This window comes from Lepidochelys kempii, chromosome 6 (genome assembly GCF_965140285.1).
Source record: "Lepidochelys kempii isolate rLepKem1 chromosome 6, rLepKem1.hap1, whole genome shotgun sequence".
Classification (NCBI taxonomy): Eukaryota; Metazoa; Chordata; order Testudines; family Cheloniidae; genus Lepidochelys; species Lepidochelys kempii.
In genome coordinates, this window is record NC_136385.1 from 113,049,597 (window position 1) to 113,064,173 (window position 14,577).

Here is a 14,577-nt window from a genome sequence, read left to right on the forward strand (position 1 = left end):
ACCTCTGGCTATTTGCATACTACACCCTTTCTTGATAAATAAGAGGATTTCTAAATGAACGTGGAAGTAAATGAAGCCAAGTATTAAGAATTTTAGGCATCCAGAATTAGAAAGCCTTCTGAATGCTTGCTGTTGACCTACCAATGTTCTTGAGCCCAGACTAGAGATTCTCAATGACTCTAATTCTTCTGTCATCTTGGAAGCTAAAGCCTGAAGATATCCACGTGCGTCCTTCTCATCACTTACCCTAGAGTGCAATTACAAAGCAGTTACTTAAACAAGACCTTGTTTAGAAGCTGGAGAAAATATAAAACTTTGATACTCAGGCACCATGCACCAGGAAACAAGTCATCTTGCTGCCAAATATCAACAGAGTATTTGTACTGAATTTAGGGTCACAAGCAAGGATAGAGCACTGGGGAAATTGCCAGGCCCAGGATGGAGCCTAGCTGTGCCTCCTTTAGGACCTCCCTCCACCTGGTTCCCCTACCCCTGGATGCTGCCAGGTGTTTCATGATAGCTTCCCCTCTAGAACCCAACAGCAACCACACAGCATTTCATTACTACTGCATGGAGCCTGATCTGCTTGTTCCATGAATAGCCAGAAGCTGATTTCTATGGGCCTCCTCCAGGTTCCCTCCCTCTCAGTGCCCAGAAAAGCATATAAACATGCCCTCTGAGCCCCTTTCCTCCCTACTTCACTACCTGAAAGATTCTTTTCAAGCCTATAGGTCACTCCAGGGACAAGAAACTCTTCTTTCGGAGAAGCACTGCTCTTTAGGCCTAGGCTCCATCACCACCGAGTCTCAGGTGGAGGAAGAATGTGAGCACACCTTTATGAATGTGTGTACACATGCCTGCCTGTGTTCTTACACTCTTGAAACACTTGCACATAGCCTGTCAAACCAGTAAGGTACTAATGAATAGAAACTGTGTGCAAGAGAGAGGCCGTCTTTCTGACTGCAAGTGCTTGTCTGGGTGAGGGTGGGAACACTAAAACTAAAAGGAGGAAATACAAGAGGCCCTAAGCCTTCTGGGGACTGCAGGCAATGACACTGGAGACTGAACTGCTACAAGGTAGTCTCCTGCTTGTCCTGAACCCTGTAAGTTCTGGCAGTTGCCCTGAGTGAATTAGTCAGAAAATTCTATAGGAAATCAAGGATAGTGATTCATGATTTAATAATCATTTTAAATTTTGACTTGAACTGACACTGAAATCTTCTTCTTGTGCATTTAATATTCTATGACAGTAATTTGCTGCAAAATGAAAAAATCCTACTACTTAATCCACTGGTAAACAAAAGACAAAACAGATCATCAGCAACCACATCCAGGTATAGTTTTCCACTAATCTTCAAAAATCCACAGAAGACTTGGTTATGTTAAAAAGGCCGTATCTGTATTTCAAAAGTTGAAGATTGCTATCTGGAATACTACATACCACTGAATAATTTCTGCAATCTGAGCTTCCCAATGAGCAACCGATTCCTTCTTTGCTGCCAGGTCTTGGAGCTCATCTTCTAGCTGCCTGTTTTGTGCTGTTAATTTATCCACAAAGGAACAAAGCTGAAATGAAAAGTGATCAGTTGTTTTCATCTGCAATTTATGTCACTTTCAGACTCATTATGCATGTGGAATATACACAAACAAGACCACTAGAGGATACGAAGAAGCTCTGTCAAAACAATGTAGCCTTCAGAAACCGTTTTTCTCAGGCTCTATGAGTGTGACTTCCAGGTCTAGTAGTACTCAGGTTCATGTGCCACTTCAAACAAGGGAAATGAGAAGAGGAGAAATGAATAGAAAAACCAATGAGTGCCAAAGATAGTGTGTAGTCCAAGATTGGGGATAGTTGGTATCACCCCTTTTATACTCTTGGAATACTCCATTGGGGGGGAAGGGGGAAAATCCCCAGTGGACAGCTTTTCATAAAATTCCACTGCTCAGCATGGCGGCACCAATCCCACAAGTGTGAGTGGCCTCTGCATACTACAAGAGGAAACTGATTTGTCCACGTCCGTGGCATACATGTGTGACAGTCGAAATTACTCCTATCCATACTAATGAAAAAATCCCATTTTTAAAGCATATTCATGGTTTCTTCTTTGGTCAGTGAATTTTATAGAGAACTATCACAATATCAGAGTGACTTAAAAGGTAACAAGATTTACGTGAAAAACAGAACACTAGTTTTCAAGAAAAGTAATTGAACTTTGTCCCAAAACAATGGCTCTACTAACTACCTTTTCATTTTCCGTTGTTAACTTTTTGTTATCGTCAAAGAACATGGTTCTTTCCCGTTCATATTTCTCTTTTATTGTTCCTACAGTCTCCTCCATCTCATTGTGCCTGAGGGAAAAAAATAGAGAATGTACAACTTTACAGACCACTGGGGGCGGTTGGGATTTTCAAAAGACACTAGGGGAGTTAGGTGCCCAAAATCCCACTACACGAGAGAAGCGGCAGCTGGTGGGGGGAATTTCTCCAGCAAAGTGGTTTCATACAGACCCTTACCTCTCTCGTTTTGCCTTCTCCAATTTATCTTTTAGCATCATGATCTCTTTCTGCAGTGCTAGCTGATGGCTTTCTGAATCATGCACCTCCTTTTTTATATTTTTTACTTCCAAGACATGGGATGCCTCTCGCCTGACTAACTCCTCTTCATAGAACAAGATTTTCTTTTCTAGCTCAGACTTCATTTTGGAAAGCTCCTGCTGATGTTCTAATGTGGCACCTGCTGCACGGCCTCCTTGCTTTAGCTGCAGAAGCAAGAGAGTGAAAATTATCAGGAAAAGACGACCCAAGATTTTTCTAGTGTTGCTTAAAAAGTTAGGAATAAATGTGGACAGGTAAAAGCCAAGAGATTAACATCAATAACATAGTTTGTGGGAAAACAATTTGAAAAAAGCAAGTAGATCTAACAGGCTGTGTCAGGTTTCTATGAAAGCCCGATTCAGTTAAAAGACACAAAGTGCCACAAATGTACACGCTTAGATAAGCGAAGTTATTGGAGGCTCGGTCTTGTATCAGTAGTGAAAAGGGCATCTGTTTCCCCATATTTTGCATTTTTAAAATAATGGTACCTTTAGTGCTTCCAGTTCATTTTCCAGCTGCTTGGAGAAAATCTCACTGTGTTCACGAAGCTTGCGTTCTTTTGATGCTTCTGCGGTGACATCCTCAAGTTGAGCTTCCAGCTGTGAAAAAGAAAACCTTAAATTATGTCAAAGCAGACAGACAGTTGTAGCTACCCTGCTCCTTTCCTCTCCTCTCAGGCTGCTTTTGGGTCCTTGGAAACAGCAGGACTCCCTTACCTCCCAACCTTATAACTCTTGCAGCCCACACTGTGACCATTTTTCAGAGTAACAGCCGTGTTAGTCTGTATTCGCAAAAAGAAAAGGAGTACTTGTGGCACCTTAGAGACTAACCAATTTATTTGAGCATGAGCTTTCGTGAGCTACAGCTCACTTCATCGGATGCATACCGTGGAAACTGCAGCAGACTTTATATATATACACAGAGAATATGAAACAATATCTCCTCCCACCCCACTGTCCTGCTGGTAATAGCTTATCTAAAGTGATCATCAGGTGGGCCATTTCCAGCACAAATCCAGGTTTTCTCACCCTCCACCCCCCACACAAATTCACTCTCCTGCTGGTGATAGCCCATCCAAAGTGACAACTCTTTACACAATGCGCATGATAATCAAGTTGGGCTATTTCCTGCACAAATCCAGGTTTTCTCACATCCCCCCCACCCCCATACACACACAAACTCACTCTCCTGCTGGTAATAGCTCATCCAAACTGACCACTCTCCATGTTTAAATCCAAGTTAAACCAGAACATCTGGGGGAGGGGGGGTAGGAAAAAACAAGAGGAAACAGGCTACCTTGCATAATGACTTAGCCACTCCCAGTCTCTATTTAAGCCTAAATTAATAGTATCCAATTTGCAAATGAATTCCAATTCAGCAGTTTCTCGCTGGAGTCTGGATTTGAAGTTTTTTTGTTTTAAGATAGCGACCTTCATGTCTGTGATTGCGTGACCAGAGAGATTGAAGTGTTCTCCAACTGGTTTATGAATGTTATAATTCTTGACATCTGATTTGTGTCCATTTATTCTTTTACGTAGAGACTGTCCAGTTTGACCAATGTACATGGCAGAGGGGCATTGCTGGCACATGATGGCATATATCACATTGGTGGATGTGCAGGTGAACGAGCCTCTGATAGTGTGGCTGATGTTATTAGGCCCTGTGATGGTGTCCCCGGAATAGATATGTGGGCACAATTGGCAATGGGCTTTGTTGCAAGGATAAGTTCCTGGGTTAGTGGTTCTGTTGTGTGGTATGTGGTTGTTGGTGAGTATTTGCTTCAGGCTGCGGGGCTGTCTGTAGGCAAGGACTGGCCTGTCTCCCAAGATTTGTGAGAGTGTTGGGTCATCCTTTAGGATAGGTTGTAGATCCTTAATAATGCGTTGCAGGGGTTTTAGTTGGGGGCTGAAGGTGACGGCTAGTGGCGTTCTGTTATTTTCTTTGTTAGGCTTGTCCTGTAGTAGGTAACTTCTGGGAACTCTTCTGGCTCTATCAATCTGTTTCTTTACTTCTACAGGTGGGTATTGTAGTTGTAAGAAAGCTTGACAGAGATCTTGTAGGTGTTTGTCTCTGTCTGAGGGGTTGGAGCAAATGCGGTTGTATCGCAGAGCTTGGCTGTAGACGATGGATCGTATGGTGTGGTCAGGGTGAAAGCTGGAGGCATGCAGGTAGGAATAGCGGTCAGTAGGTTTCCGGTATAGGGTGGTGTTTATGTGACCATTGTTTATTAGCACTGTAGTGTCCAGGAAGTGGATCTCTTGTGTGGACTGGACCAGGCTGAGGTTGGTGGTGGGATGGAAGTTGTTGAAATCATGGTGGAATTCCTCAAGGGCTTCTTTTCCATGGGTCCAGATGATGAAGATGTCATCAATATAGCGCAAGTAGAGTAGGGGCTTTAGGGGACGAGAGCTGAGGAAGCGTTGTTCTAAATCAGCCATAAAAATGTTGGCATACTGTGGGGCCATGCGGGTACCCATAGCAGTGCCGCTGATCTGAAGGTATACATTGTCCCCAAATGTGAAATAGTTATGGGTAAGGACAAAGTCACAAAGTTCAGCCACCAGGTTAGCCGTGACATTATCGGGGATAGTGTTCTTGACGGCTTGTAGTCCATCTTTGTGTGGAATGTTGGTGTAGAGGGCTTCTACATCCATAGTGGCCAGGATGGTGTTATCAGGAAGATCACCGATGGATTGAAGTTTCCTCAGGAAGTCAGTGGTGTCTCGAAGGTTGCTGGGAGTGCTGGTAGCGTAGGGCCTGAGGAGGGAGTCTACATAGCCAGACAATCCTGCTGTCAGGGTGCCAATGCCTGAGATAATGGGGCGCCCAGGATTTCCAGGTTTATGGATCTTGGGTAGTAGATAGAATATCCCAGGTCGGGGTTCCAGGGGTGTGTTTGTGCGGATTTGATCTTGTGCTTTTTCAGGAAGTTTCTTGAGCAAATGCTGAGTTGCTTTTGGTAACTCTCAGTGGGATCAGAGGGTAATGGCTTGTAGAAACTCGTGTTGGAGAGCTGCCGAGCAGCCTCTTGTTCATATTCCGACCTATTCATGATGACAACAGCACCTCTTTGTCAGCCTTTTTGATTATGATGTCAGAGTTGTTTCTGAGGCTGTGGATGGCATTGCGTTCCGCATGGCTGAGGTTATGGGGCAAGTGATGCTGCACGTCGGCGGAAGCACTCTATGTAGAAGTCCAGTCTGCTGTTTCGACCTTCAGGAGGAGTCCACCTAGAATCCCTCTTTCTGTAGTGTTGGTAGGGAGACCTCTGTGGATTAGTATGCTGTTCAGAGGTATTTTGGAAATATTCCTTGAGTCGGAGATGTCGAAAATAGGATTCTAGGTCACCACAGAACTGTATCATGTTCGTGGGGGTGGAGGGGCAGAAGGAGAGGCCCTGAGATAGAACAGCTGCTTCTGCTGGGCTGAGAGTATAGTTGGATAGGTTAACAATATTTCTAGACAAGTCTTTCAGGCAAGATTCATTCCCTTTGTAGGCCAACCACCACCACTCTGTCAGCCAGTGGGGTTACTGTTGGGTAATAAAAAAGACAGTTACCTTTTCCATAACTGGTGTTCTTCAAGATGTGTTGCTCATGTCCATTCCATATTAGGTGTGTGTGCTCGCCACATGCACCGTTGCCAGAAGTTTTTCCCTCAGCAGTATCCGTAGGGGACTGGCTCTGGCGCCCTCTGGAGTGGCGCCCACATGGTGTGGTATAAGGCTCCCCCTACCCTCAGTTCCTTCTTCCCAGTGGGAAAGGAGTGGGGGGGGGGGGGTTGTGGAATGGACGGGAGCAACACATCTCGAAGAACACCAGTTACAGAAAAGGTAACTTTTTCTTCTTCAAGTGCTTGCTCATGTCCATTCCATATTAGGTGACTCCAAAGCAATACCCCAGAAGTGGGTAGGAGTTTACGGACGTGTCGATTGCAACACAGCTCTGTCAAATCCAGTGTCATCTCTGGCTTGCTGAGAGTGATGGCATAATGAGCTGTGAACGTGTGGACAAAGGACACATTGTGGCTCTACAGATGTACTGAATAGGGATGTGTGCCACGAAGGCCGCTGAAGACACCTGAACTCTCGAGTAGGCTCTGACAATTGGCAGCAGCGGAACTCCCGCCAGATTGTAACAGTTCCTTATGCATGAGGTGATCCAATTGGAAATCTTTGTGAGGACACCAGAAGGCCCTTCATCCTATCTGCTGTAGCGATGAAGAGTTGAGTCGATTTATGGAGAGACTTGGTAAATTCTAAATAAAAAGCCAAGGACCTTCAGACATCTAGCGTGTGAAGACACCTCACTGGTCTTGTGCGGTTTGGGACAGAACACTGGGAGGAAGATATCTTGGTTCATATAGAAGGTGGAGACCACCTTCAGCACGAAGGCCGGATGGGGCTGCAGATGAACCTTGTCTTTGTAGAAGACTGTGTATGGCAGTTCTGAGGTCAAGGCTTTAATTTCAGAGACCTGTCTCGCTGACGTCACCGCCACTAGGAACGCGACCTTCCATGACAGATGGGAAAAGGAGCAAGAACCCAGCAGTTCAAAGGGTGGGTCGGTGAGCCTAGAGAGGACCAAGTTAAAATCCCACTGAGAGACAGGAGCCCGCACCTGCAGGAAGAGAGTCTCGAGCCCTCTCAAGAATTCGACCGTCATGTCATGGGAAAACACGGTCTGTCCTTGGATTGGCGGGTGAAAGGTGGAGATGGTGGTGAGATGCACTCTAATGGAAGAGTGTGCCAGGTCCTGGTTCCTCAGATGGAGCAGGTAGTCCAGGACAGCCTGTATGGAAGAACGCGAGGGAGAGATGCCACGTTCGGATGCTCAGCGGGAAAATCTCGTCCACTTGGCCAGGTAAGTCAGTCTGGTTGAAGGCTTCCTACTCCCCAGGAGGACCTGTTGGACTCTGAACATGTCCGCTCCTCTGGGTTCAGCCACACTGCATCCACCCCGAGAGGTGGAGGAACTCGAGGTTGGGATGTAGGAGCTGACCGTGGTCCTGTGACAGCAGGTCCTGGAGGTTGGGCAGGGGCCAGGGAGGGGCCGCTGACAAGTTCATGAGCATGCCAAACCAATGCTGGCAAGGCCATGCCGGGCTATCACAACAACCTGCGCTTTGTCTCTCTTGATCTTTGCAAGGACCCAGCTGATGAGTGGAATCGGAGGGAACGTGTACATCAGGCTCCCTGACCATGACAGGAGAAAGGCATCGGAGAGGGAGCCCTTGCTCAGAACAAAACTGGTGGTATTTCCTGTTTAGTCTGATGGTGAACAGGTCCACTTGGGGAGTTCCTCACCTTTGGAAGATCATGCAGGCTACCTCTGGATGGAGCGACCACTCATAGTGAGAGGAGAAGTCCCTGCTGAGCTGGTCCGCCAGAGTATTCTTGACACTGGGATGGTGACAAGCTTCCAGGTGGATTTCGTGGCTTCTGCAGAAGTACCATAGACGGAGTGCCTGTTGAATGAGAGCAGATGAGCGTGCTCCCCTTTGCCTGTTGATGCAGAACATCGAGGCTGTGTTGTCTGTCAGGACGCGTACCACCTTGTTTGACAGGAAGACTCCGCATGCCAGTCGGACTGCTCAGAGCTCTTTGACGTTTATGTGCAACCTCGCCTCCTCTGGGGACCACCTCCCATGTCTCTGGAGGTCGCAGAGGTGCTCACCCCAGCCGAGGCCCAAGGCATCCGATACCAACCCGATGGAGTGAGGGGGGTTGTTGAACAGAACCCCCTTCAGGACTGCCCTGTGGTTGGTCCAATATTGTAGCGAGGTAAGTATCGCCTGGTGAATGGTAATGAGTTTTTCCAGGGGGTCTTGGGACTGGGAATAGACCATCCCCAGCCATTGTTGCAGGGGCCGCATCCGAAGTCTGGCACGGCAGATCACATAAGTGCACACTGCCATGTGACCCAGCAGGCGCAGACAGACCCTGGCTGTAGTCAAAGGGAATATGGAGACTTCTGCGATGAGGTTTGCCATCATGTGGAAGCTTTCCAGCGGCAGGAATGCTCTGGCGCAGGTAGAGTCGCAGACTGCTCTGATTAACTCTATCCTCTCCACAGGCAAAAATGTCGACTTTTTGTCATTCACCAATAGGCCCTGAGACCGGTACGTGGCTTGAAGCACCGCAGCATCCCTTTAGACTCGAGAACTGAAAAGTTGCCCTTGACGAGCCAGTCGTCAAGGTATGGGTAGATCCGGTGCCTGAGGTAAGCGGCAACCACTGCCGTTCACTTGGTAAACACTCTCAGTGCTGTCGCCAGGCTGAACAGGAGGACCGCAAAGTGGTAGTGGTGGGGCCACACTGTAAACCAGAGGAAGCGTCTGTGTCCTTGAAAGATCGCTATGTTGAAGTATGTGTCCTTCAAGTAGAGGATGGCATACCAGTCTCCCGGATCCAGAGAGGGTATAACAGAAGCCAGGGAAACCATGCAGAACTTTAACTAACGTCTCACAGGTCCAGGATGGGCCATAGACTGCCCTTGGCCTTTAGAATTAAAAAGTACCAGGAATAGAACCTCTTGTTCCTATACTCGAGTGGAACTTTCTCCACCTCTCCCAGTTGTAGCAACCCCTTTACCTCCTGTGTGAGGAGACTCTCGTGAGAGAGGTCCCTGAAGAGGGACAGCGAAGTGGGGTAGAAAGGAACTGGATGGTATAACCCTGCTCCACCATACTGAGGACCCATTGGTCCAAGGTTATAGCGGTCCAAGTAGGAAGGAAAAGGAAAAGGCGGTTGGAGAACACTGGGACAGATGGATCTGGGGAACAGTCTGGTAGGTCGCCCTCGGGAGCGCCCTCAAAATGACTGTTTGGTCCCTTGCTTAGCACGAGTCGAGCCAACTGGGCAGAGGGTGGAGGCAGGTGGCTTGGACGGCGCTTGTAGCCCTTGGTTCATTTGTGGGGGCTGGTCTGCCGAGGCTGGCTCCCCAGGCCCTGAAACTGCTGCGGTTTGAACTGCTTATGCACCGGGGCTGGGACGTAAAAACCCAGGGTTTTCAGGCTTTTTCGGCTTCTTGACCGGAGCTGTGACGGAGGACCAGAGCTGTGGCAAGCACACACACCTAATATGGAATGGACATGAGTAAGCACTCGAAGAACCATGTTAAAGTCAAATATAATCAAGAATATACAACATCTGTCTGGGAAAATCATGTAGCCCTTAACAATAATAGGAGGGGTGAGGTATGTATGTCACTCTGGCAATGACAATGACACAGGATAACCCCTTAAGTTTATAGTTCAGTTGCATCTTAAAATACATAACATTCAAATCAGCTTCCCTTAAAATGCTCACCTTTTATGCCAGTTAATTTGAAAGTAAAGTATTGACTATTCTGTCTCATAAAATTATGTAGTATAAAGTGATTATGCTATTTCTATGAATTATTTCTCTCATGAAGATATGGTCACTTTGAAATAACAGTAGAAGAGGGATTAGGAGGAGGAGGAAGGGGCAATGACTTTACAGCCTAGTTAAGGAAGAGCACTTGATGTGTTAAGGTGCCATGGAAGAGACTTGTTGGAAAGTAAATAAATGGGCAATCAACCATGGCAAAGGTGGTGGAGAGACAACTCTAAGTTACAAGCGCAGATAAGTCTATTACAGGAGCGGGTGGGTGAGGTTCTGTGGCCTGCAATGTGCAGGTCATCAGACTAGATGATCATGATGGTCTTTTCTGGCCTTAAAGTCTATAAGTAGAGGGGCAGAGTTGTAAATAGCCTAAAATGTAGGATAAGCTTTAATTTGAAGAGAGCTAATAGAGACATTTTAAAAGGGATGTCACGTTCAAAATCATGGTAACTATTTCAGCTGCTGCACTTTGAATGGACTTGAGGGTCAGGAAACCAGAGTGGAAGAGTTTTGCAAGCACCTATATAGGACATTATGAGGGCCTGGATGGAAATGTTGTAAAGGAAAAAGCATCAACATTTGGACACAGCCAAGATGTTTGGGGGAAGACAGAGGGTGGGGTAAAAGAGGATAACAACGCCCTTCGACTTATCACCACCCAATCTTTTGCTCACGACTGAAATGTTTTCATAGAATCATAGAATATCAGGGTTGGCAGGGACCTCAGGAGGTCATCTAGTTCAATCCCCTGCTCAAAGCAGGGCCAATCCCCAATTTTTGCCCCTTATCCCTAAATGGCCCCCTCAAGGATTGAACTCACAATCCTGGGTTTAGCAGGCCAAAGCTTTAACTGGGAATTGGTCCTGCTTCGAGCAGGGGGTTGGACTAGATGACCTTCTGGGGTCCCTTCCAACCCTGATATTCTATGATTCTATGATTCAAACCACTGAGCTATCCCTCCCCCCCAAGCCCAATTGGCCCACAATGCTCCAGCCTTCATAGCTCAACCTTTTAAATTTTCGAACAAGCACCTCTGTTTGGGAGGAGCTCCCCGTGAACATCCACAAAGCTATCTCATTATCCTTCCTTGAAATCCCTCCTTAAAACTCCTTTGTCATGATGCACTTAAAAAAAAAACCCAACCCCCCCCCCCCCAAAAAAAACAAAAAACCCCAGAGGCACTGATATTGTCCAGCATTCTGATCAGCACTGCCCCATTGTTTCCTTATACTTCCCTTTGTGTCTGTATTTACCTGTTGTCTCTTATCTTATACTGTAAGCTCTTTGGTGCAGGGACTGTCTTTTTGTTTTGCATTTGTACAGCACCCAGCACAACAGGATTTTGCTCCACAATTAGTGTTCCCAGGCCATATGGGAATACTAATAATAAAATGGTGGTGGTGGTGTAGTGAACTTAAAAATGAACTGATTATTTTAGCTACAGTTGTTACAAACACCTACTAAAATAGCTAATTGAAAATTATGAGGAAACTATGACTTCCAATTTGCTTACTTCCTGAATTTGAGAGCACTTTGCTTAGTCTGTTTTACTGTTTCCCCTCTCTTTCACATAGCCATGGAAAAGAAACACATTTAAAAGAGGAAATTGGCAAGGGTACTCAGAATAAACTGCTTTGACCTTTGGAATTTACTAGATTTCAAGCTGACTGCATCTCTTGACATTTTTAAAGAGAAGATGAGCATACAGCAAGAATATATTTTCACTGGATTACAAGCAATTCAAATACATGAGAAAAAACACAGAATTATTTCCTTCACAAATTACTAAATATTTAAGATGTACTCTGTAAATGAAATAAAATGAGCTAGAGATGTCAGGCCAATTTACAGACCCAATGTAAATTATGGTTACATTGGGGTTTTTTTACTTTTATTAAGTATGACTTAAGTGAAGCGTAAGAGCAGCTGAAACATGTTAGCCTTAAATATTTTGCCAAGTTACCTCTTTTCTGCCTCTCTCAGATTTACGAATTTCCTGTCTCATAGAATCAATTTTCTGCACAATCACTTCCATCTCTTCCTCTTTGTCACGAAGCTGTCGAGAGAACTTCTGTTTCTGAGAGCGCAAGTCTACCATTCTCTCATTGAGCTCTGAAAACTCCTGCATAGCTAGCTTTCTTTGCTGATGAGCATCCTTCAGTTCTTTGGACTGTGCCTTTAATCTTTCTGAAGCTTCCACAAGTTGCTGGTAAAATTTAAAAAAGACATTAAAAATCCACATCTCCTCTCCAAGGAAAAAGCACACTGAGTAAGACAAAGTCTTTCATTTAAAGTTAACCATTATATGTACTTTTCTAATTTACAAAAATCCTGTCTCATGCAGAGTTTAAATATTGTGCTACTTCTAATTTGGCATTCCTCTTTGTGTAGCTGTGTTATTCCACATGTCTCATGATTTGTACACACAAATTAGTCGCTTCCTTTCATGCAACTGCTGATATTCCATCTCCATAATCATCTCTGGCTGAAGAGAAGGCATAAAATGTACCACCAGCCCAAGGCAGTTCTCATCTTAGTGCCATGTGCTTGCCTAATAGCACCACGCTTAAAAAAAACACCCCATAGATTCCAGCATATACAATGCCATCAAGATGAAGAGTCAAACTCTCAAACTCTCAATCCTATGACCGTGTAAGCATTAAAAGCTCAGCAAAACGTGTGAAATTCTTTAAGAAAATCTTATGCAAGATTCCACAGACAAAATTATGAAGAAGATTCAGTACTTTGGTGGAGAGCATTGTAAAAACCACATTTCCTTTGTGGGAAGAACCTAACCTAGACATGACAGCTTACAATACAAAACAGTGTATACTCCATAATACTTGGTAATGAACATACATGAGCAATGACAGAACTGTACAACCGCAGTTTAGGAAAAAACACATTTGTAACTTGACTAGTTCCAGCTTCAAGTTTTTGCCATGATTACTGAAATTAAGATATTCAATGACCTGCAAAAGAGGTGTTCAAGTCAAGAGGAGCTGAACTGGCTAACTCCCTACTCACATCATTTGGTTTATAAGCTTTAGTAGTGGTTCGGGGAGGAAGAGAATTTAAAAGAACTGCCTCCTATGGTGCAAAAAGTTTCTTCCAAAATAAAAACTTGAGGAATTCTGGTCAGTGGGTTGCTTTCACTAAACTGAAATGCCAATTGAAAAAATATGGCTACTCAAACTTTCCAAACCCAATGCCTAGGGCCCTACCAAATTCACGGCCATGAAAAACACGCCAAGAACCATGAAATCTGGTCTCCCACCATGCAATCTGGTTGTGCGTGCGCTTTTACCCTATACTATACAGATTTCACAGGGGAGACCAGCGTTTCTCAAATTGGGGGTCCTAACCCAAAAGGGAATTGCATGGGGGCGTGTCACAAGGTTATTGGGAGAGGTGTCAAGGTATTGCCATTCTTACATCTGTGCTGCCTTCAGATCTGGGCGGCCGGAGAGCAGCGGCTGTTGGCCAGGTGCCCAGCTCTGGAGGCAGCACCCCGCCAGCAGCAAGGCAGAAGGAATGGTGGCAATACCATATCATGCCATCCTTCCTACTGCAGTGCTGGGCTCCTGGCCAGCAGCCACCACTCTCCAGATGCCCAGCTCTGAAGGCAGTGCCGCTGCCAGCAGCAGTCCAGAATTAAGGGTAGCAGTACTGCAATACCCCCTCCAGTAACCTTGCAACACCCCCTCCACACACACACACAAACAATATTCCTTTTGGGGTCAGGACCCCGACAATTACAACACTGAAACTGCAGATTTAAATAGCTGAAATCATGAAATTTACAATTTTAAAAATCCTATGACCGTGAAATTGACCAGAATGGACCATGAATTTGGTAGGGCCCTACCAATGCCCAACACTAACCATTTGAAAGCATATCAATGAAAATACACAGTAACACTTTAAAAACACATCATGTATAATTAGTTACCTTGAAATAATTAAACTACTCTGGTGAAATAATAAGAAGAGTCTAAGTGCAACATTGTAAGATAATATACTCTACTATATTTTAAAAAGAACAGCATGGAAGGGTTGAATTATGCATATAATATATGTAGTATTGTACACTAAAGCAGGACAACAATCTTAAAAAAAATTCCTTTAGATGCTATAGCCTCATATTGTGGCATATTGTTCCTTTATCAAAAAAAAGGAAATTTTAATTTACTGCAAACAGTGGCAGTGGACTCAGTGAGGAAAAGTTATCCAGCTAAACTTACTGAATTAAATATTTGTATAAAATACATTTCAATAAGTCTGGAATTTATTATTAGCCATAGATTTACAATTTGAAAACTTCAGTGGATATTCTAACGTCTTGAGAGTAAAAAGACAGCCAAACTGATTCTGCTTTAGAAAGCAATTTTTTTTTAACAGTTAGAAAACTAACCTCCACACTCCTGGATACATCAAGTCTTTATAAATTATACTTGGATTGGCCAAGGCAAACTAGGCTGTTTTCCCTGACTATCTGGCTTTTCAACTTTCCACTATTTCATGAGAAGTATCATGAACATACTAAAAAAAGGAAGAACAGACGAATGCCTTAAATACTAATAAGAAAGCATGTTTTTTTAAACTACTCGAATACC

The 14,577-nt window shown here is 44.7% G+C and overlaps 1 protein-coding gene across 7 annotated transcripts in view; it reads right to left on the bottom strand.

Annotated features, from left to right (window-relative positions):
• CDC42BPB (CDC42 binding protein kinase beta) overlaps window positions 1-14,577 on the bottom strand; it is a 141,268-nt gene that overhangs the window by 36,731 nt on the left and 89,960 nt on the right. For all 7 annotated transcript variants that reach the window (XR_012159573.2, XR_012159572.2, XM_073349716.2 and 4 more), the window contains 6 exons: window positions 11,925-12,167; window positions 3,084-3,194; window positions 2,515-2,759; window positions 2,244-2,349; window positions 1,442-1,566; window positions 142-247 (listed from right to left, as the gene is read on the bottom strand). Coding sequence is in view for 5 of the 7 variants with exons in the window: in XM_073349716.2 (XP_073205817.1) it covers window positions 142-247; window positions 1,442-1,566; window positions 2,244-2,349; window positions 2,515-2,759; window positions 3,084-3,194; window positions 11,925-12,167 (936 nt within the window). In the remaining 2 variants the exon portion in view is untranslated. The remainder of the gene's footprint in view (window positions 1-141; window positions 248-1,441; window positions 1,567-2,243; window positions 2,350-2,514; window positions 2,760-3,083; window positions 3,195-11,924; window positions 12,168-14,577) is intronic.